This window comes from Lissotriton vulgaris, chromosome 8, assembly GCF_964263255.1.
Source record: "Lissotriton vulgaris chromosome 8, aLisVul1.2, whole genome shotgun sequence".
Classification (NCBI taxonomy): Eukaryota; Metazoa; Chordata; class Amphibia; order Caudata; family Salamandridae; genus Lissotriton; species Lissotriton vulgaris.
Genome location: NC_141696.1, coordinates 718,823,011 through 718,846,999, shown reverse-complemented (window position 1 = coordinate 718,846,999; position 23,989 = coordinate 718,823,011). Strand labels below are relative to the sequence as shown.

Here is a 23,989-nt window from a genome sequence, read left to right as displayed (position 1 = left end):
GAGTAACATTTTTTACAACTTACAGTGTGTCTTTATAAAAATACAGTAATCAAATCAGAATTTAATTATTCGCATTAAGCTTTAGTTTTGACTGAATGAAACACATAGAGGTCGATTCACAAAGAATTAGCCATGGTTAGCCTGACGTCAAGTATTACAGAAATATGACTTATGCAAAACAAACACTTTGTGAATTAGAGTAAACGCTTTGGGAATCGCAATGCTAAATTCAGTTGTCAACGAGAGCACAGTTGCATGCCTGGGAAAGATTCTAAAATCAGATTGCCTGGAGCAAATAATAGCAGCAGAACAAGTTCCATGTCAGATGTTTAGAAACCTAATGTATTGATCGAGGGGTGTAAACTGTCACTGTATCTTTGGCGTTTGTTGTGTGAAGTGCAGACGAAGACCTAAAGTCAAAGATTTAATTCTGTAACAAGTCAAAACATACCCAAATGCGCGAATATACAAACAAATTATATGTTGTGAAAAGGCTGTTAAGAGTGTCACTTTTCAGGCATTATCCACAACTGTATACTATTGTTCGGCGCATCATTCGAAGGTTATCATTAGATGATCCTTAAACTCTATCAAATCATCGACGAATTTCATTTTGATCCTCTTAATTTTGAAGTTAATGATGGTAATAGGGAGATCTAAAGCAGACGTGTTTTTCATAATATGGAACATATCCTCCATAATTTCTTACCATAAATATTTTTTCTATAGCATGTCACACCACGCATCCAATACTGCTAAGAACTTAAAGAAAATACATTATTCAACACAATTGAATGGTACGCATATTAACAATTTCAGAGGTTTAGCACAATGAGTTGGCCTTGCCCGGACTCAAACTTATGACCAACTGATCGCAGCATTTAATAATTTGAACCACTTTGCTGGCATTTTTATTCTTTCTCTCTCACTTGCCATAATCTAAAAACAATATTGTTTTTCTGATGTGGGATAAAAACATACAGCTTTTTAGGTCTCGTCTAGGCAGCGATTGCGTTGTCTCTTTTAGACATGCTGTATTCAGGATATGGGCATTAAGCTCCGCCCATGTTCCACCCATCTTTACAATTGGCTCCTCTTCCTGTCCTTTGTAAATGATGGCTTTTGATTTGTCAAAGGCTTAGTAATCCCTCCTTAGTACCTCCCTCCCCTGTTAACTCCCATAAGGACAGTCCTCCTGCATGTGTCCTTACTCTGTAGCTTTCATTAGCAGCTAGGGAGAACTTTTTACATTATTCACTTATTTTGATATACTGAATTGCTTGGTTATTTCATTTATTACCTGCCTCCAGCATCTTCTTGTTTTCTCTCACATGAGTGGTTCATTTGTGGAAGGAGCTTCGGTAGCGTATACCAAGAACAATGGCTTTTGCAGGACAAGGAGGTGACCATGAAGAAGCACTTCAAAATAGAACAAGCATTTGTAATGCAATAGGTATTGCATTTGTTAAAGTTAGCGCTGTTGGCGTTGAAAATGACAATGTTACTTTTTATTTGCAGTGGCGTAATTATATTTGCATAGCGCTATTGGCATTAGCATAAAATATCAAAAGTACAAACATTGTAATTTTCAATGCCAACAGTTCTAACGTTAACAAATGTGAGATCTATTACACTGCAAATGCTTTTTGTAGATCAGCTACCTATTGAGCTCTGAACGCTGTCATGCAGAACACAGAAGGGAAAAACAAAGAATTTTGATTAAAGGTCTTGGTGCAGTACAGAAATCTTGAAACTTTTTTGCTCTAAGCCCCTGTAAGCAAAACGATTTGTAGTCGGGCCCTAGTCCAAAGATTTATGAAAAAAATATGGGAAGCAGAAGTGGACGGCTGAGCGCATGGGTATTTTTATGTAGCTCTTAATCCACACTAAATGTAAGACCTATAAAAGTGCAAATATATCATACAAAAACAGAAATTGACCAGAAAACACTAGGCCCCATAATTGGGGTGTTGTGAGCCGGGGTCCCAATGCAACTGCACCTGCTGCACTAATGGTAGCTGCACCCCTAAGAAGCAGGCTGTCTTATCAGCCTCTTTCATTCCTTCTCTTCATGCCTGGGCATCACTCTAATCTTTAAACAGACTCTCGGTCTCTGAGAAAAAAATTAGCTTCCAATTGTTGCCCCCTCTTTACAGGAAGGATGCCCTCTGCCCTAACGCTAGCAAGGAAAATGAGCATTCTGTACCACATTTGTAAAGGTTGGCAGTCATAAATCTGATGCAGTGCACCCTTCACAGTCCTGGGCCCTAGTGCCACTGTTCCTGCTTCACTAACGATAACTACTGCCTTGCAAAACAGGTAGTCTCCTCTGCCCTTTGCTACAAACATGGTCCTACAAACAAGGTCCTCCAAATTGCCCCACCCCCTTTCTGTCATCTCTCAGAGACTCTACTCCTATATCTCACTTGCTTCAATTTTGACCTACGTTGGGCCATTAGTTCAAGGCCCACAGCAACACTGACAAATGTGTACTGGACCCTAGTGAAAGCAAGGAAGCATAGTACAACAGCCATAACTGGGGTTTATTTGGCCTTTCACACCCCTGGGCCCTAGTGTCACAGCACCTGCAGCACTAAGGATACCTCCAACCCTCAAAGCAGAATAAGCCGGTCTTCTCTGCCCGCTTCACTGGGCCATCCATCACACCTAGGCCTTAGGCTTAAAACAGGCTGTCTTCCCCCATCTATAAAATAAATTAGGGAAAAAGTATTCTCTTGATTGGGCCCTGCTCCTTGTGCACAAGGGTGACCTTGCCTCTCATGTTGGCAAGGAAAATATTATAGTAAGACAGCCAAAATTGGGGTCTGGCTGTCCTCACAACCCTGGCCCCAGTGACACTGCACTAGCTGAAATGATTGCCCTTCAAAACAAATTTAAAAAAACAACTGGAGCACCAATAACTCCCCGCCTTCCTCAAGGCATCTCTTTGAGGAAGTGTTCTCTGTCATTTGTAAAGTAAATAATTAACCATATATTGCTCTTTTCTCTGGTGCATCTCTTCAATGCTATCCAAGAATCTCGCTACTTTCCTATTTCTCCTGAACCATTTATCTGAGGCCCAAGAATTCCAGACGATAGGAGCTCTGTGTCTGAATAGGACCCTGCTGACCCCCACCCTGTCAACCTCTCGACTCAGCGTGAAGGACATCTACATGTAAACAGAGGTTGAAGAGGATGAGATCTTAGGGGACCCACATGCCCATGCTCTTTTAATTTTACAAAAGCAGCGGGATTTTGAGTTTCGCTGGGCGCCATCAGACATCACGTACCTGGGCATCCGCCTTGCACCAACCATTTCCCGGACGCTCTCCCTGAACTATACTAACCTTGTGGAACAGACTACCAAATCTATTGCTGCATGGTCGCGCCTTAACTTGTCGTGGTTCGGCAGGCTTGCAGCCATCAAAATGACTCTTTTGCCCAGGATATTGTACGTTTTCCAAATGCTGCCTCTTGCGCCGCCGAGGGGGATATTGAAAAAACTCCAGGGCTTATTGAACAGATTCTTCTGGGACAATAAGCGGCCCCGTGCGCCCTTCGCGACGACCACACTCCCCAAAGCCGCGGGCGGCTTGGGTTTCCCCTCATCTTGTGGCCTACTTTCAGGTCGCTTGTCTTCGCTTCGTGGTCGAATGGAACAGATCGGAGTCAAGTAAGCACTGGCTTTTCATGGACCAGACTGTGGCAGGCTGTAACATTTGGCGGGAGCTCTGGTTACCTCGCAAGGACAGGGCGTGGAGACTGTACTCCTCACCAGTGACGTCACCAACACTTATAGCCTGGGACCAGAAGGCAACTCGTAAAGGGTGGACTACCTTTCCCTCGCCCATGACACCGATAGTGGACAATCCCGCCTTCCCTCCTGGCCTTGCTTCTCCGGTCTTCCATCGCTGGCGGGAGAAGGACTGCAAGAGGGTGGGCATGCTTTTTGATTTAGACGGACTTGTCCCCTTCGTGGAGTTTCGGGCTGAGCATTCCCTAACTGATGTATCAGATGGCTTCGCCTATGCGCAAGTAACTCATTGGGTGTTCAGTCCGGCTAATATGGCTCTGATGTCACGCCCCCTCACGGCATTTGAACAATGGCTCATGCGTAAAAAGAATGATCGGCGTCTCATCTCTGAAATTTATGCCATGATCTTACGAGACGCGCACCGGCCCGCACAAAGGCACAGGTACGATGGGAGGTGGAGTTGGGACGGCCGCTTTCGCAGAAGGAGTGGGAACAAGTATCCTACCGCGCACACCACATGACAGTCAACACCGCGGGTTCGGAATCGGCGTATAAGCTCGCGACTTACTGGTACTTCACCCTGCCTCGCGTTGCATCTTGGGATAAGGCTAAGTCTAGTCTTTGCTGGAGGGGATGCAGCAGGCCGGGCACCCTTCTGCACTTGTTGTGGCACTGCCCTAAACTGGAACGGTATTGGGCAACGGTTCTTGATGAGCTAGATGCGGTGTTCCGGATCATACTACCCAGACTGCCCGAGCATACACTGCTAGGTCTCCCACACCCGGCTTGCTACCCTCTTCGCACTCCACTAGGGCGACAAATAGCACTGGGTTTGTTGACTGCGCGACAGGTCCTGCTAGCGCTCTGGGGCTCCCCGGATGTCCCAGATACACGTGATTGGTTGTTGCGTCTGTGGCATGTTTTGGCGATGGAACGGCTTACCCTGAATGTAGATGTTAGAGGATCTGAGTACGCCACCCTATGGGCTCCGTTCCCGAGTCTTCTATCTAATGAGTTCAGAGAAATTACGTGCCCAAAGTACTTGCAGGTCCTACAACTTATTCCCTTGGATCCAAGAGGTACCATCCCAGAGACCTGAGCTCCTGGCTTGGATCTGGTTGTGCTGGAACGTTGTGTGTTAGATACGAGGGTTGGCTGATGGTAAGTGTGGAGTAGGGAGGGGGCATGGGGGGTCGTGGGGGGTTTGCTAAGGGAGGTAGGTGGGAGGGGAGTTCGGGGGTCTGCCTCTAGTTCTTCTTTCTTTGTTTCTATCTATGTTCTTCTTTTTGAAAATTGTGGACTTAGCTACGCCAGTGAGGACTGCTCACGGACTTTACTGCGCAGGACCGCCCTCCGGGTTGTAGGTCCGGATGCTGTGTTTAACTATTGCCTATTTACGCCCTGCCGGCGATTCGATGTAGGCAGCTGGGCTGTGTATGGAATTTGCCGCACAATAAAACGTTTGATTCTAATTTTACAAAAGCAGTTCCCATACTTTTGGTTAAAAACAACCTTCCTTAAAAAGTTAACATGATCCTTGAGGTGCTTCTACATGAAAGTGAAGGGAGGGCGAGGTTGAGGCAGAGAGGGAGTTTCCTGTGCTGTGAAGCCTCGGGAGGGACATAGAGGTAAGGGAGAACAGGCCTTCTTACCAGGATGCCTGCTACCTGAAAGAAATGTAAATGTGTGCAATTGGTTCATCGCCAAATCTAAAGGCTTCTTGGGGGCTTGTACAGTCTTTAATTGATACAATCACTTGAAGCTTCATGGAGATATTCTTTTAGAAATGTAATGTCAGAGTGTTGCAAGGTGAGCTCTAAGAAAGCGTTCTTTTAACAGAAACCTATAAAAAAGTGTGTACAGGGTACAATTTACCTATTACTAAAATATATACGCTGAAAGCACATGTTTTATCTTAAAAACGAAACAAAAGGGGATGATGGATGGAGTGTTTGAGCAAATCAAACACTCACCCCCAGTCAACTGATCTGGGTTTAATCCATCACCATTCTTTAGCTCACTCAGCCACCCCAGTTCAGACATGGCCATATGCAAATCAGTCTGACCCTGTGCCTCATGGGAACAGTCCAGCCCGAACTGCCAAGCCATATCTTCCCTGGACCGGAAACAAGCATCCTGGGACCAGTTTCGGATTCACAATCCTCATCAGCCAGGCTATCTTGAATCCAGTGGCCAAGTGAGCAAGGGACTCACGTCTGAGCATACCCTGCCAACTTAGGGCAAAGAAAGCGAAACAAAAGGGGATGATGGACGGAGCATTTGAGAAAATCAAACACTCACCCCCAGTCAACTGATCTGGGTTTAATCCATCACCATTCTTTAGCTCACTCAGCCACCCCAGTTCAGACATGGCCATATGCAAATCAGTCTGACCCTGTGCCTCATGGGAACAGTCCAGCCCGAACTGCCAAGCCACGTCTTCCCTGGACCGGAAACAAGCATCCTGGGACCGGTTTCGGATTCACAATCCTCCTAATAGTGTCAAGGAGGTAAAAGAGCTCCAATTGATGCTTGACCGCAGACCGGGTGTTGAGGAGAGAGACTGAAGCCATGGGGGGGGGAGGCTAACAGGGAGTTTCGAGTGGGAATGGGGAGAGGCAGGGCGTGACAGCTCCTTGCGAGGGCTAGGGTGACGGCGTGCGGAATTAGTATAATCAGTACGGGCGATTTCAAGGGAATTAATCCGGGTCAAAGTAGAAGGGCTGATGGGCCAGTCGTCGTGGCATGCCAGGCGTTGGTTAGGTAGGTAATTGAGGGAACAGGCGGAGTGGAGGGCCCCGGGACCCGACCTGGCACGGACAGGCTTGCCTTTGGCGCGCCTTGGGCGTGCCTTCGGCGTGCCCGCTGCGCGGCCGGGAAAGACACATCGTTAAGGAAAGAAAGAAAAGGGGTGTGGCCTAGCGCCAGTGGGCGTGGCCTGGGCTGAGGGCATCCCCGAGAATGGCGGCAATCCTTCTACGACCCGCGGCAGCGCCAAGATCGGCTGCGTGGGGAGAAGTGCTCAGGGTGAGAGTGTCAAGGTACAGAGAGCAAGGTAACTGTTAAAAGCACAGCAAAAATACAATTTTAAAAACAATCGTCGCTCCCGGCTTCTGCCTCAGGAGTTAGCTGCCATCTAAGACGCGCAATAAGGGTAGCGCGGTTTAAATAGTGGAAAGGGGCGTGGCCTAGCGTCAGTGGGCGTGGCCTGGGCTGAGGGCTTCCCCGAGAATGGCGGCAATCCTTCTACGACCCGCGGCAGCGCCAAGATTGGCTGCGTGGGGAGAAGTGCTCAGGGTGAGAGTGTCAAGGTACAGAGAGCAAGGTAACTGTTAAAATCACAGCAAAAATACAATTTTAAAAACAATCGTCGCTCCCGGCTTCCGCCTCAGGAGTTAGCTGCCATCTAAAAAAAGTCTAGGAGCTGTGTCCCTAGGACTTTGGATTACCCTGGATGAATCTTCGAAAGACATATCCTGGTCCTTTGACGTTCCATTCTGACTGGAAGACGGAAGATATCTCCATTGTGGTCAAGGAGTGATCACCCTGTTCAAACAGGCACCAACAGCAACTCTGCCGGTCTGCATTTTCAAGGCTCCCACCGGATCCCGAAGAATCTGCGACACAGGACACAGACTTGCTGACATCTCCGACCCACATCCACAGCAAAGCTGAGACACGTGGCGGACACGAGAGACGTGGGACCGGAACTCCTGGACATCCCGCATTTTGCAAGCTGCACTCCGTCAGCGAGGTATCTCGAAGTTGTGCTTTGGGGTGCTTGAAGCCCCAGCCCGAGCACCATTTGCACCAAAGCCCAGGCCCCCACACTCCACGAGTGTTCCGTGGGGCCCGCTTTTGCATTTGAGCTTGACGCGTCTTCCCGGTTCCTAGTCCGTTGGCTAGTGAGCCCCTGAAGACTTCATTTTGAAACTAACTCACTTTCCTGGTTGCTCCAGGATTGCTCCAGCTTCCCTGCAAAGGAGAAGCGCCACAGACCTTGCTGGTCTGCAACAGTGCCAATCTCGACATCCTGTGTGGGTTGCGGTTGCCAAGGCTTGTTGGGTCCAATCCGGATACCGACACCGCAGTCAACTAGATCCATCGTGGGACAGCTCTAATCCAGCGCCTGGTCATCGTCGATGCCTCCTGGACCTCGTGGCTGAAGAGACAAGTTCGACTACTTTACCTGAAATCACCCGACATCGCCTGGTTCCTTCCTGGTCACTGGCTAGTGACCCAGACTCTGTCCCTTCTGCTTTCAGGTTCTTCAGATATTCGATCCACCCTTGGATCCACCTGGACACTTTTCCTCTGGTCGCCTGCAGCACTTCTTTGCAGCTCTCCATAGAAAACAACTTTAAAAGGGTTCCATCCTAGTCCACCCCGGAAGTGTCCTTAAATTGTATATTTGTAACTTTTACGATCTCCATAGAAAGTCAATGGTAACCCGCGCCTGTGTTTAGACACTGCAAGTGTCTCCCCTGGGCCTCCTACTTCCTAACCTTTGGTCGATTAGCGTAGCCCCAGCAATTCCACATGCCCCATGCCTGCTTTCTAATTCTCTTGTGGTTCTTATACCACTTCTTTAGTATATGGTTTGTGAGGCCCCTAGGGCATAACGTATACTGTGCAACTTATTGAATATTAACTGTGTGACTTGTATTGTATTTTTACCTCTGACCTCATAAAGAGTACAGAGGGGTTGTGTTTAGATTAAATACTTATATATTTGATATATACCTTGTGTGGTGTCCTTTCATTTGATATTCAAGGGATTATAATTGGTGAAACAACTTGCTTTACTAGCCTACTGAAGTCTTAGCCTGATGACTGCTGGTTCATGATACCACTAGGATAGCTTTCTAGAAGGTTTACTTTACAACCACCTTCAATAAGGGTCGATTAGACTGGTGCAAGGTGCCCACTAGAACTATGGGACATCATATGCCAGGCTAACTTCTCACAGTAGACCAGGTATCATTTTAAAACACTCCGCCACATGTGATAACAAAAATTGGATATATTCTGTAAAATGCCCTTGTGGGCTATTGTACTTTGAAATCCAGGGTATCCATGCAATGGAGTGAGCATAAACATAACATCAGTCTATTAAGTCTTAGAAACTATTGCAACGTCACCTGAGAGAGACAATAATAAATATTGACTGCAAAAAATGTGGAAAAAACAATTGAACACTTTACAACCAAATGTAATGAATGATTGGATTGAAATGTCCGATTTCTTATAAACCCAAGAGTTATTATGTTGCTATAAATTGGGTTTGATGATTAAAATAAGCATGTACTTCTCTGAAAACACTTCACATCTGTAAGCACCAAATAAATGGGTTTTTATGTCACCATAGATTTGTTTAAGGAGTTGCATAGCATGTTTATATGTGACATTTCTCTATTTGTAAAAACTGTTATGCATATTCATGTGCATACAACACCATCCCAATAAGGCTACTAAGGAACATCATACTTGAATAATTGTTAAGCATACACTAGTTTATTATAGAGCTTTAAATTCGATATGTATGATATCGCTATTTTGGTACATTTGTGAGGCACAATTGCGTACTTATAACATCACTTTAATATGGTCGGCACAGAAACATATCATGTAACTATGATTTGATTGGAAGAGTGAGTTACATGTCAGGTTGTAATCAGGGAAACTGTAATTGCAGCTATTGGAGTTGGTTAAGCTGCGTGATAAGAGAAATAAACCAAATTTTATCGGCGAGTCTTGCTTTGTCAACGGGCACTGGGACAGCTTATTAAAAATTTAACACTTGAGCATGTTTGCGGAGGGTCTGTCGCAATAAGAGAAACATACTGCATTTCACAGGTGAGTCTCTCTTTGTTAATGGGTAGCGGGACAAATCATAATCTAGCCTTGCAGAATATGTTTGTTGAAGGTCTGTTGTGATAAGAGAACTACACCACATTTCACAGGAGATTATCATTTTGTCATTGAGTATCAGAATAACTGATCGTGTACTTCTGAGCATGTTTATTGAGGGTTCGTTGTGCTGAAGCGTTAGTGCATAGTACACTATTTTGGTGTAGTCACGGACAGAAACAGCATGATAAATATATTCACATCTCCACGGAGTGTTCAGACATTTGTGTGCACGATAACTGTTGACCTCATCTGTTTAAAACGGAGTATTCACTTGGTGTTTATTAATATAGTTGTTTTTAGTAGCATAGTTCTAGGCACATGTTGTGTTAGGCAATTCACAATGTAGGGGCACTGTGCACCTTTGTACTACCCTTCTGTTTCTTTTGGGCATCAGTGGTATTAATTTGTTTTAGGAGCTCCCATGATGAAGGATCGGTTAGTTGATCCTTCTCCAGGCGAATTAACCAATTGCAAGAAGCAGGCCAGATTACACTCCATGGAGTGATTACTGCAGGTCTCCCAGACAACGCATGCGCGCTGATACTGGACCTAAAAATGGCATTCGCTGATGTCACTGTGTCCCATGAGGAAGAACCCAAAACACGGGCAGGAATCCATGGAACAGAGGAGCCACAGCGGCAGGGTCAGAGTGCGGCCGAAGAGGAGAGAGGACTGTGGCACTCACATTGGACCATGATGTGAAAAAGGTAAGACTAGAATCCTTCCAAGTGGTGTCCAGGGGATTCTCAGTCTTAGCCAAGATGAGGGGTATTTAGACCAATGTCACCCATCCTCCAAACCAAAGAGCCAGAGGAGACATGGGCAATTTTTTTTAACCTCGTCTCCTCCTTTGCAAAAGGGAGGGTGGTGGGGCATATAGCAGGGCTGCTTCAAAAAGCCCCACTATGATTCCGGTCTGGTTACAGAAAGTGTGAACTTGACACTTGAAACGTAATTTGTTTATGATCAGGCTGTTCTGAATCACATGTTGTGAGGCACATGGCCAACAATGTAAAAAACGGTATGATGATCCTATGTTTCGTTCCAACCAAAAGCGATTCACCCCTATGTAAATTTTGATTATGTTGCGCTGATTTTTAAGCACTGGAGCTATTTGGCAAGTAACAATGTGTCAGTTGTATTATCTACTTGCATATGAATATGTCTACCAGTATGACGCCAAGTTGTATCATTTTTTTTTCATTTCACGGAGTATGCAAATGTCTTTAGATAAACATGTTTTATATTATTTTGGGCATATCGCGATTTACCATTTCAAACAGTCGGCTTTCACATTTTCTATGTATTAGGAGTCATGGTGTTTGAGTGTTTTTCACGGTCTATAACCCGAGGTTATTTCTATTGTTGGTTGGGCACAATTGGTAACTGGCTGTGACAAAGAACTTTTCAGGTCTGAACATGTTGCCACAATACATTTTATTGACGGAGAACACTGTGTGCTGTCCTGCGCTTCATTTGGATTAGTGGGAGGCAGGACTTTCTTTAAATTCTGTACCCCTGACACCGCACCAGCCCCACTTGGTGGATGTGGCCGGATTTCCTCACGGGAAAATTCTCTTTCATATACATACACACACACACACATATACGTATATATTTGCACAAATGCTCCTTATATGATAAAATAATCATGCAACATAGTACAACATTATATGCACCTGTATATAAATGTATGCACTTGATAAGCATAAACCGTAACGGAGGCTCACCATATTGGAGCAGACAACGTAATACCGCGTATCCTAAGGCTGCATCACTGCGCTGTGTCAATTCGAGGTAGTAGTCCTGTGTGAATGTGTGGGTGCTCTTCCACGTCGTAAAAAGATCAGCCAAGGAGGACACTGGCCTTATTGATTGTCCATAAGACACTAACAGCTGATCAGTTTTTCGAAGCTGTTTAGTACGATGCAAGTACAATTTAAGACATTGTTTAATATTCAGTATATGGAGAGATGTTTCAGCTGATAATGCCAGATTTGGGAAAAAAGTAAAAAGTATGACAGGTTCATTGAGGTGAAATTACGATGTAACCTTTGGAATTAATTTCGGATTTATTTTGAAAAGTATGTAACAATCAGTGAAATGTAATAAGGTTTTCTGCATTGTGAAAGCCTGTATTTCACGGACTGTTCTGGTTGAAATGAGAGCCAACTGTAAAGAGAGAGAGAGAGAAAAAAACAATGAAGAGCATCTGTACTGTGATGCTGAGGCCAGGTGAACCTTGACAGAGGCTTGCACCAATCCTGATCTAGAGACAGAAGATAAGGCAGAATCTGCTCAGCTGATAGCGCCAACAGATGCAGTTTAGATTGTTGACACCATAAACAGAATCACTTATATTTCAACTTGTATGTTCTGTTTGTGGCTTCCTCTCTTAATTTATGTAGGATATCCCTACAGTCTTCAGGAATATTAAAGTCTCGGAATTCATAGAATTCAGGAGCCATGCACACAAATGGAGAGAGGCTGGTTCTGGATGTAGAAACTAGCCCTGGTTCATCGTCAACAGTGCCCACTTTGCCCTTAGGCGAATGGGATTGGACTTTGACAGCAGGAGAAGCTCCGTAAACCAATGCTGCCTGGGTGTCAAAACCTCTGTTTCCATTGTGAGTTCAGTCCGGAAATCAAACAAGAGAAAACGACATTTCAGAATCAAGTCCAAATATCCGCAGTGCTGGAGAACCCATTGAGTTACTTCATTGTTTGTCAAAAGATGTATGACTGAGATGAGTGGGCTGACATCGAATAATGGCTGTCAAAGATGGACGCGGCCAGAAACGAAAAGCCGGTCTAGTCTTTTGAACCACGCGCACAGTGACAGCAACAAAGCGCATGTTCAATTAACGAACTGCGCACTTCAACTGTCAAGTTCCAGCGAGCGTCACGTTTTTCCTGACGACTTCTGCAAGCAGAAAATTTCAGTTCAAGACTCTTGCCGGTGAAGAATAAACGCATGCGCAACGAGGGAGAAGCAAGTGAGGTATTCCGGTGTTCAGTTAAAGGCTGCTAACTCACCGGTTGTGATTCTTTTCGTGACTTTAGGTGCGTCTTGCACTCTTGTTCAGAGACTAAATTACTGTTCTTGAAGAACTTGTGGTGGAGTAACTTTCCGTGCTCAGTCAAACCTTAGTTTACACATAGTTAGGTGTTCCGAAATCTGGAGTTCTAGAGAATTAATTTCCCAACAGTTGAATTTCCTTCCAGCTATCGCCTGTTAGTCAAAAGGTAACAAAAGATACATATTGTGCTTTAGAGTCCATTATAAGCTGTAGAATGTTGTCCTAATGATATCGTGTTACACAGGTTCAGGCGAATAGCTACAAAAACAATACTGCGAGGGAGAAGCTATAGCCCGGGTTCAAAGGGTAAGAGAATTCAAAAGTAAGGTCATAGTAACAGTGTATATGGTAGAACTGTGGTTACATGTTCTGTTTGTCTGCAGGTGTTAACTAGCACGCCCGCAAGAACCAAGGTGACGACGACAAAGTATCAAGGTTGTCACCCGCTGTCTAGGGCGGGCTCTCTCTCTTATCCACTTCCCCTTATCCCCCTGCTTCAGGGGTTACATTGAATATCTTTCGGGTGGCCTTTGAGGTGGTGGGGCGTTGGGACCTACGTCGCCTCCTGTGGTTCCTGGCCTTCGTGACACTGGGCCACTCGGGAGCAAGCAGGATTAGGCAACAGTTTTCCATTTTCGTCTTGTTGAAAACGTTTGGTATGAGAGAGAAGGTGGAAACGCATATGCATAAATCCCGGAACATCTCAATCAAAAAGGCATTCCCCCATGACCTGGGAACAGGTACCGACTAGCGTAGAACTGGCATTTGGTGTTCTAGTCTGTCGCTAACAGATCCAATGGTGGTTTGCCCCAAAGTGAGAACATCTCGTCCAGCTCCGATCAATCCAGTATCCACTCATGGCAACTGTACTTGGCTCTGCTGAGCGTGTCTGCTAAGGTGTTGGTTACTCCAGACATGTGCTTGGTCCTCAGAGATATCTTGTGGGTTGTTAGACAGCTCCAAAGTCCCTGGGCTTGTTGGTAAGTGTTAGTGACCGTGTAGACCCTTGCTTGTTGATAAAGTGCATGGTGGTTCTATTGTCCATAATCACAAACACCGAAGATCTTGCTTTTCTTGGAAGAAAAGCTTGTAGGGTGAGAGCGATTGCTTTAAGTTTGAAGCGGTTGATATGCATGGCTTTCTGAAGCACAGACCACTTCGCTTGAATCTGCAAGTCATGCAAGTGGCTGCCCCTGCCCTCTTGAGAGGCATCTGTGGCCATGACGAAGTTGGGTACTAAAGCCACAAACGTTAAGCCTTTCAAGAGATGCGAGATCTGAGACCACCACCCTAACATTTCCACCATCCTTGTAGTGATGCTTATCAAATCTTCAAACAACCCTTCCATTTGGATCCATTGCGCTTGTAGCTCCTCTCGCAATGGTCTCATCTTTAGATGTGTGAGTAGGACTAGGTTTATTGCAGAAGAGATCATGCTCGGTAGAGACTTGTACAGCGGCACTGAAACAGACTTTTTTCTGGAAATTTTTAAAGCCAACTTTGTTAACCTTTGTTATTTGTTATGCGAGAGAAAGGCTTTGTTTTGGTTTGTATCCAGGTTGACTCCTAAAAACATTATCCTCAGTTTTGGAATAGTTGAGGAATTTTGATGGTTCACAGTGAGACCCAGTTTGTGAAACAATGAGTGAAGCTTTCGTAACCTTGGATGCTAGCAATGGTGTTGAGGTTTTCAGCAGCCAGTCATCTAGGTAGGGGAATACCTGATGACCTTGTTTTCTGAGAGATGCTACTGCTGGAGCAAGGCATATGGTGACTATGGGGAGGCTGACTTGAGGCCAAGTGGGGGAACCCTGAAATGTCAACGGGTGTCGGCTATGGGAAAGCGCAGATATTTGCAATGCTTGGAATGTGGAAATACGCATCCTGCAAGTCTAGAGATATCATATAGTCCCCATTGTTTAGGAGATACAGGATGTCGGAGAGAGTGATCATGCAAAATGATTGTTTGAGTTTAAATTTGTTTAGCTTTCTGAGGTCTAAGATGGGTCTCCATTCCCTTGTTTTCTTTCTAATAGGGAAAAACAGGAGTAGAATCCCACGCCTTTCAGGGAAAATGAAACTTTCTCGGTTGCTCCCTTGGCAAGCATGATGAGGGCTTCTTTTTCCAATAAGTGAAGCCAAGGAGAGTGGGCTCCCTTTGGAGGATTCTTTGGTGGTCTCTCGATAAACTGCAGCATATGGTCATAGGTGACCAGGTCTAATACCCATCTGTCTAAAGTTATCTCTCTCCATTGAGGGACATAGCTGGAAATATTCGCACCCACAAGGTAGGTAGAAATGGATGTAGCCAGCGCGAGCTGTATCTCGACTCGGGGGGGGGGGAGGGGGGGGGCATTTGCTTTCAGTGAGTGCCTTGTTTTGTGTATGCTGTTGTGGGCAGTTGGAGGTACGGTTGTTGCTGGTAAGCAGGCCTGTTTTGAGACTGAAAGGGCTGGTATTGTTAGCCACACTTTCCTCCTCTGTAGGTGGAAAAACCTCTTGCACATGCTCCCCGAAAGGGCAACTTTCTGAACTGAAGGGTGCCGACGGATCTAGGTGTATCTGTTTTGATAGCCAACAGAGCATTGGCTATGTGTTTTCCAAACAGAGCTTCCCTTTCGTAGGCCATATGCAGGATCTTGAATTGCACTTCCTGCCTGATGTATGTAGCTTTGAGGCATCCCTGCCGTCTTAAGACTGCGGCCCCTGCTAGCTGACGAAAGCCAGTGGAGGCGATGTCCTTTGTACAATCTATTATTTCCGATGAAGTTTTATTCGCCTTCCTGCAAGATTTTTCTTGCTTCAGATCTTCTGCTGTCAGTCGATAAGGGCGCTGATATCCAAGCACATCTGCCGATTGTAGCAACCCAGAAGTGTCAGAAAATTGGCCGCACGAACAGTGACGACAGACATGGTGGAGAACCTCTTGCCTTCTTCATCTGGTTGCATAGAGATGGGGCGGAAGGATTTTTGGAGTGATATTGCGCCACTTGCGAAATCACTGAACCTGGTTTGGGATGTCCTGTGAGCAAGCAGGGTAATCCTCTGGACCTCTTATTTTTTGTCATTCAGCAGCAAAACCACAGCCATCATAGCAGGGTTCCTCATGATTTTAATACCCTTCTCCCAGACATAATCAATGAAAGAGATAGATCGGCCTGACTTCCATGCCAGCTCTTTAAAGTCATATAGGAAGCAGTCAGACTGCTCGACGGAAATTGGCAGGTGAAACCTTGTAGCAGCCCAGTCCATTAAACTATGAAAGACCCCAATGTCCTCTGGGGAGAGTCTACTGGCTGTGGTGATAGAGACGACGGAGTGGGGATAACTTAATCGTCCCAATCATCTTGCAGTCTGAGATTCCGGAATCTCGTCTTCTTCCCTTTCATCATCTGAAGCTGATGGGTCTTCCCTTTGCGGTGTTGCTATGTTGGAAGCAAGCGTCATCCTCGGCATAGTAGGTGAAGGAATGGGCTGTGGAGTAGCAGGAGAGGTAGGCTGAGAAGGAACCACTGTATGTTCCTGAAAATTACCTAAAGGTCTTGAAACACATCACCGGACCAACATACCTCAACAGACGACTCAGCTTCTACACCCCCACCCGCCAGCTCCGCTCCGCCGCCCTCGCCCTCACCACAGTCCCCAGCTTCCGAAGAGGGACCTCCGGCGGCAGATCGTTCTTCCCTTCGCCGCTAAGACCTGGAACACCCTCCCAATCCACCTACAGCAGACCCAAGTCCTGCTGACCTTCAGAAACCTCCTCAAGACCTGGCTTTTCGAGCAGTAGCAGCATTCCCCACCCCAGCGACTTGAGACCCTCACGGGTGAGTAGTGCGCTTTACAAATGATCTGATTGATTGATTGATTAATTAATTGATTGATTGAAACCGTGACATGGGCACTTCTACGTCACACTGTCTTGGCTGAGAATCCTCATAGTATTGGTAATGTTTATAATGTCTCTTTGTAGAAGGGGCATAATATAGTACTGTTCTTCCTCTTCTATATCAACATCCGGATGTTGGACTTGATGCTCTGATGAGCTATGAGGTGCTCCAAAAGGTCTCTCATCGTCTGGTCTAATAAGTGACTTGGAGAAAGAGGATAGACTTTGCTGGGAGAGGTTAGTTCACGTCTCTGTGATGTTTTTAAAATGTTGGTAATTTTCATGGTCGTCGATGACATCGGCAAGGTGCTGGTCATCGGCATGGTGTCAGGTGGCATGGCAGTGAGGGTTTAGGCATCGATGGTACATCCACCAGCAGCGGGTCGACGGTGCATGCAGAAGTAGTGTCAACTGTGCCTTTGTCGATGATAGAATTCTTGTTGACGGGTCTGCGGGTCGACGGATATCGTTGCCGACGTTCTCATAGAAGAGACGGTGGTGACTGTCGTCAACGATATTGCTGTTGACGGTGATGGTGCAGTCGATGGGGCTCTAAAAGGCGTCTTGTGCCTTGTCTCAACGGTTCAGAAGAAGTTAAATATGGATGTTACCAAGCCTTGGCAGATGGTCTGCTGGGTTCAAAGGAGGTAGCCTCTGTGGAGATATGCTTCTTCTTCTCCTTTCTCAAGGGTTCTGTGGCCTGATGAATTTTAAGGACCATCCTGCTCTCCTCAAACGTCCCTTGGTCAGAGGATCTAGCTCTCTTGCAAAACCTTACAGAGGGTTCACTGTTGTCCTCAGAAGAGGTGGATTTCTGAGTTTTGGCCTTCTGTAGCCACAGAAGGAGCCTCCCCTCCCTGTCCTTCATGGTTTTGGAGGCAAAAGTGTGGCACATTTTACACTTCTTTAAATTGTGCTGGGGATAGAGGCAGTAAAGACAGTCCTTATGTAGGTCATCCACATTCAGCCTTTCTCTTTCCGCAGGTTCTACAGTATCTGAAGAAGCCTTTATTCAATGAGTCAGACATGGAAGAAGTAGTTTAGGATTAAATCTAGACTCTAATTTAAGAAAAATTTAGGAGTGTTCTGCAGGGTGCTGTCACCTTATAGTTCAAGATTGTTTCTTTTTTTAAAAGGGCATAGATAGGCTATTCGGGTAACATCTTATGTCCAGTTATGGTCCATTCCCCTTTTATCCCTTGTACCAAGTGGTCCAAAAATTTGTCTCTCTCAGGACCATCTATGCTGTACAAAGAGGAAATACAAATGTATTCAGACAGTGACTCATCTGTCACTATGATTCACGGATACTACTGCACTGTGAATAATATCGTATTCATCTTAGCTGGTGTGCACCCAGTGAAAGATACCCTTGCAACACCAACATTTATAACCTGGCAAATTGACCTAAGTATATACAGGAAGTGATTGTCCTCAATAAAACGGGTTGTTGCACACTATGACAAACGCAGAAGGCTGTAATAAGGAAGTTAACTTGGTGAGAGATTATCCACCATTAGGAAGGGAACGTTACAGTATGCTGAGTAGTGAGAACAGGCAGGATATGTTGTGACAAGACAATATATTTTCTTTCACTTAATATGAATTTGAATAGATTTGTTTTGTTTCATAGTAATTATTTTTTTGTTACTCACCAAATCTATGAGGAAAGGATAACACATTAAGAAGGATGTGGAGAAGTGTGGCTCAGTGGTTAGAGGCGGCAGACCCGGAAGCTGAGATCGGCCGTGGACCAGGGTTCGATTCCCCGCCTCGGCGGGTCTCGGGCTCAAAAATTCCACGGAGTCGACAATTCTCGCTCTGGTGCCTACTCGAATCACGGGATCACACTCTGCGACTCTGGGCAATAGCTTGCTTAATCTCCACTATGGCCCCTCGCGGTGGGATGCCTGGCTTTCACCTTGTGGATACCCGGCCGGGGTATCTCACAGGGGAATACCAGGACGGGTTCCCTAAGCAAGCGCCTAGAGACCCCTGGGTTATAGCGCGCTATATAAATCGAAACACATTTACATTTACATTTACAATTGTAACATAATAGGCGAATACATTTTTTTAAAACTATTTGAGAAAAATGGTAAATAAGCAAGCATGGACCATGCATTTGGAAGCACTAAATAAAAAAATATTTCTATATGGATAAGCAAAAGTCTTGAGACTTGGTTAGTCATAATTCGAAAATGTATTGTGCCATGATTATATTTTACTTCAAATAATTCAGCTATTTTAAGACTGAAATCAAGTACGAATAAATATATATAATTATATATAATTTTTCCACATATTATTTATTCACAAAACGTTTGCAACAATATTAACAAATAAACGTTACCTTTCTGAAGAATTGCTGCTAGGTGTTCACCCAAAAGCTGTTTTTCTACACGGAATATTAGTGGTTTCCTGTGAGAGGCAGAAATGAGTTCACATGATAATGTACTGATGGTAAACACATTCACCCTGAATGGAAACTGAGACCATCTTTCAATCAGCTCACATTTAAGGTTTAATTGTAGGGTAATTTGGGTTGTTGGCTGAGTGAGTTGGAAACCTGCCACAATCCCCGTCAGGGTGAACCACAAAAAGTCACTAAATTAAAGCAGTCGGGCTTAACTTAGAGGTAATGTGTAAAGTAATTATGCAGTAATGTAAATACTCTAGGGCTACTTCAGATCAAATAATCCCTCAAATCATTATGAGGAAATGAACAAAACAATAGTGACACTAAAAATTTGAAAAATATAACAAGATTTATTTATTAGTTATCTTTTTTTTGGTTCACTATGAAAAAAATATTAAAGAAAGAAAAAATTCATACAGAGACTAAACATTGTACACAAGATTCTGATCACATTCATTCACAACCACACACATACTCATATTGAAATATATATATATATATATATATATATATATATATATATATATATATATATATATATATATATATATATATGTGGTCCTTTTATCAGACTTGTTAGAATTTGTTTAGGATGTAATGAAAAAACAGTAGCAGCTTCATAATGAATGATGAGCTCTTTCAGGTGGTTTCAAAACTGACCCTACGCGTGTTTCGACAGAAACACTGTCTTCATCAGGAGTTCCACTGCAGAATGTTGTGCTCAGAGAAGGATAATTCGCGTCCCTGAATAGAAAGTGGATAAAATATGATCTCTAGGATAAATATTCAAATCTGTCCAGCATATATATGTGTAGATCAGTTTGCTGTTTTCAATAATACAGGTCCGAGTGCGATCTTAAATCGTCAAGGATTAATATTCGTCACCCAGACGGTTTATAAAGCTAGTGTAGTTGTGACCTTTCATAGAAAAGAGATGATAATATGGTAACCGAATCCTCAAAGGGAAAAAGGCTCTGCTGAATAGCAAGTGTCCAGATAGGGAGGACAAGCAGCAAGTCCTTCCGAAAGTTAAAATAGGATACGATTCCGACAATCTAAAAAAAGGTATTTTCGCAGCTCCGTACTTGATGTGGCAGACGTCCGATGCGGCTGAGATAACGCCGATAAGAGACACAATCCCCGTCAGGGTGAACCACAAAAAGTCACTAAATTAACTTGTGCTTAACCCTCTAGTAGACTGGCACAAAAGCAGTCAGGCTTAACTTAGAGGTAATGCGTAAAGTAATTATGCAGCACACAAAACGTAATAAAGTGAAAAGACAAAGAAAAATCCCACACCAATTTAGGAAAATAAAGTACATATTACTAAATTATTGGACAACAAACAACAAAAATCTAATCAGTAGAACAGGAGATATGAATTTTTAAAGTTTAAGTTAAAAGCTAACTCCTAAAGGATCAAAGCACCAACCGTGAACAACTAGTTGTGTGAGATTGCGGCAAAGTTCAAAGATATGGCCGAGCGAGTGTCAGATATCAGAAGTGAATTGGGCCCGGCCTGCGCTTAGCTTTGGTCTTAGAAGAAATTTTGCACAGCTGCCTTTCCAGGTATAGCTAAGCATTCTTCTGAAGTACACATCAAGCCACAACAGCAGGCAGTCCTTTTAGAGTCCTTCCTCAGCTCCAGAAAGTGCACTGATGAGTGGTACAGAGGGTAGATTTTTTATACCTGGTGCCATTGTAGTAGGAGAAGTTTCTAGAGAATTTCCTTTGAGGTGCTTGGAATTTCCTGCCGGACTTGTAAGTAAGGCTTTGCCCAGCTCCCCTTCTCCCCCCATCCCACCGGTGATGGCCCATCCAGACACAACAAATCCCTTGATTGTGTGGCTGTATGGGAGGAATATACCAAGTCCAACTACCAAATAAACCTAGTAACATGACTCAGGAACAAGCTGCAGACACCAAATAGGGCAGGAAAATACGAACTTTTTAAAAGTGGTATTTTCAAAATTGTGACTTAAAATCTGACTTTACCATTAAAGAGGATTTTAAATTACAATTTTTCAGGCACCAAATATTAATTTTCTACCTGCTCCCAATCAAACGTTAGCACTTATTGAATGTAATAAGGCAACCCAGTGTTATCAAATGGTAGAGGTAGGCAACACAGTAGTGAAAAACATATTTTTTTGATTTTTTCTACCAACACATGTAAATCTTAAAAGTACGTGTCCAAGCTGTTAATTACAATGCCCACTGCAATGTCTAGGGGCTCTTAGGGGGTGCCTCAGATGCAATAAAAACACATTTGATAAGTGGGTTATTTTGCCAAGTCGAATAGGTAGTTTTAAACTGCATTCAGGCTACAATGACAGACCTGGATCATGTTTTAAATGACTACTTATGTGGGTGGACCAATAAGTGCTGAAGGCCCACTATTAGCATTTAATTTGCAGGCCCTGGGTATATGGTATACCCCTTTACTAGGGACTTATAAGTAAACTAAATATACCAATTAGGTGCAAGCCAATTTAAAATGGTTTAGTTAGTGAACACAATCACTTTAGAACTGTTCAGCGTGTTAAAGTGCACAGAGTCCCAAGGCCAACAAAAATTAATTCAGCAAAAATAGGAGGGGTGAAGGCAAAAACTTTAGGGGGTGATCCTGCAGAGGGCCAAGTCCAACAAGTATAATAAGAAATATTGCATTGCTAAGTCATTATTTCCCCATAGGTGCACATTTTCCTGCTGCTCATAGCGGACTCTGATCTACAGTCCTATTGTGGTTCTGGATATTTCCCTAGAAAGAACCTGTATCAAATAAGAAATATATTGTCCAACATTTTACAACAGAAAATTAAACGCTGAAAATCTATTTGGTGCTAAACTTTATAGATTTGTTATTGTTTTTTCAAATCACTGGCTGTTACTGAAGTGGATGACTACCCCATTATAGCAGGGGGTTAAACACTACGTAGCTAGTAGCGCAACTGCAGATTGTTCAAGTTTACAGGATATGCATTTTCTGAATCAGAATGCATTGGGAGAACATGAAAATTGAAAGAAGCAGAGTATTCTAATGGCCGAATGAAGAATGAGTAATTATTAAATTATATTATGGATTTTTAATAGAACTATTTATTTAATGAATATTATTAAAAATGAGGAGAAATAAATTTGGAAAATCGATTGAACTTGGTAGTGATTATATCACCAGCAGTATGTGTATAGTATATGGTGAAAAGAAAAAACTAATATTTTAATCTGGGTGACCTAGTTCATGGTTAATTGATAAGTACCAAAGCAGGCAATTTTAGAAATTATTTAAAACACTTATAACACGAAGTGTAAAGAAATATATAATTTTTTTCCATTCCTGTTCTGCTGTCAATCGGCTTTCAATGCCTTCATTTTCTTTGGGATTCACTGCCTAATTATTCACATGGATGCATTGCGATTTGGAGCAGCGATCAGGACGTGATTCATTCCGTACTTGACTCGTCGAGAATATTCTCCCAACCAGACTGCAACCCAACGCGTTTCCCGTCGGACGTGTTTCTTATACGTCGACTGGACTTCATATTATCGTTGGTATCTAGGACCACGACCGGCTTTTGAGCAACTACACTCAACGTATGTTTAACATTACGATCATCAATATCGACCTTTAAAATACACCACATCGGGTCCTGTTTATACCACGTATGTGGTTATGTGTCCCAACCTTCCAGTCCTGATGAAGACCCCGCAGCAAGATTACTACTATCTGCACATATGAGGGTCGAAACGTCGACAACCATCTGCCCTTGAATATCAACTCCACGCCCCATTGTTTTCATTTATTGAACCTTGTGGAGGATGTTTTTTGTTTGAAACATTTGTATGAGCCTAACGGTCCTGTTCTTTGTACATAATTTGTAACATAGACAAATGAGTTATATTTGTTGATTACACCATCACCTAAGAATCTTCCTTCCTTCTTTCACTACTTCCTCACGCTATCACACACCACCCTCCCCTTTTCCATTGCTTTGGGGCACTGTGAAAACCACTAATTCATTGCTCTGAAACATTGTATATTCAATATGCTCTCCCATTGTGAATAAAACAATGTGGACTAAAAAAATTTTTTGTTTCATTGATTCAATTTTATCTTTGTGGTTATTGTTCCTATGCTACTGGGACCCCTTCCTGTCACTAATTATTCACATGACCAGTTGCCATTTTCTTCACCTCCCGGTCCTTTCTCTTTATTTCGGCCTTACTTCAGCTCTCGATGAGGTACAAGGATTTTTTTGAGGCCCCAGGAAAAATAAAAGCTTCCCAATTGGGCACCCACCCTTCTTAGCAATAAGGGCATTTTTAGATGACTGGCTGCTAGCTGGCACTGTCTTATGGCGGTGCTGTTAAGTAGACATCAACAATGGCACTTATTTAGCAACAACTCACAAAATGTAGGTTATATTACATGCGATTTTGTGAAATCTAGCGATTGATCATATGATGACACTGCTCAAGAAAAGTCGGTCTACACTCACTGTGTGCTGTGATCCAAATAGGTCATTACTCGATCACCTTCTTCTTCCAAACGTTTATTTACATGATGGAGATACTCTGGAACCTGGAAGAAAAAAAATAGTTCAGACTTAAGTCCTGTAATATGCTGTATTTTATGTTTTTATTTGAAAGCAAATAAAGATATTACAAATATTTTGGTCACCCTTAAAATTGAAAGTGGAAACAACCTTTAATCACAGGTGCCCTGGCAATCCACACCAATTTATAATGTGGTTGGTTTTATAAAATAAAATATAATTAAAGACTATGTTCATTCAGGAATTAAACATCTGTGGATAATTAATTGAGTGCCATCATTAAAAAAAAATTAAGAAGGCAGTGGATGAAAGAAAAACGATTATAACGTGCTTACATTGCACTGGAGATTTGTCTGAAGGAAATTATACAATAAATACTTG

At 43.6% G+C, this 23,989-nt stretch overlaps 1 protein-coding gene across 1 annotated transcript in view; it reads right to left on the bottom strand.

The window, feature by feature from the left end:
• The window catches only part of LOC147697921 (cullin-4A), a 625,511-nt gene that overhangs the window by 358,067 nt on the left and 243,455 nt on the right, over positions 1 to 23,989 (bottom strand). Inside the window, exons 8-9 of the mRNA XM_086934608.1 lie at positions 23,552 to 23,634; positions 18,987 to 19,054 (exon numbers count right to left, since the gene is read on the bottom strand). Of these exons, the coding sequence (XP_086790734.1) occupies positions 18,987 to 19,054; positions 23,552 to 23,634 (151 nt within the window). The remainder of the gene's footprint in view (positions 1 to 18,986; positions 19,055 to 23,551; positions 23,635 to 23,989) is intronic.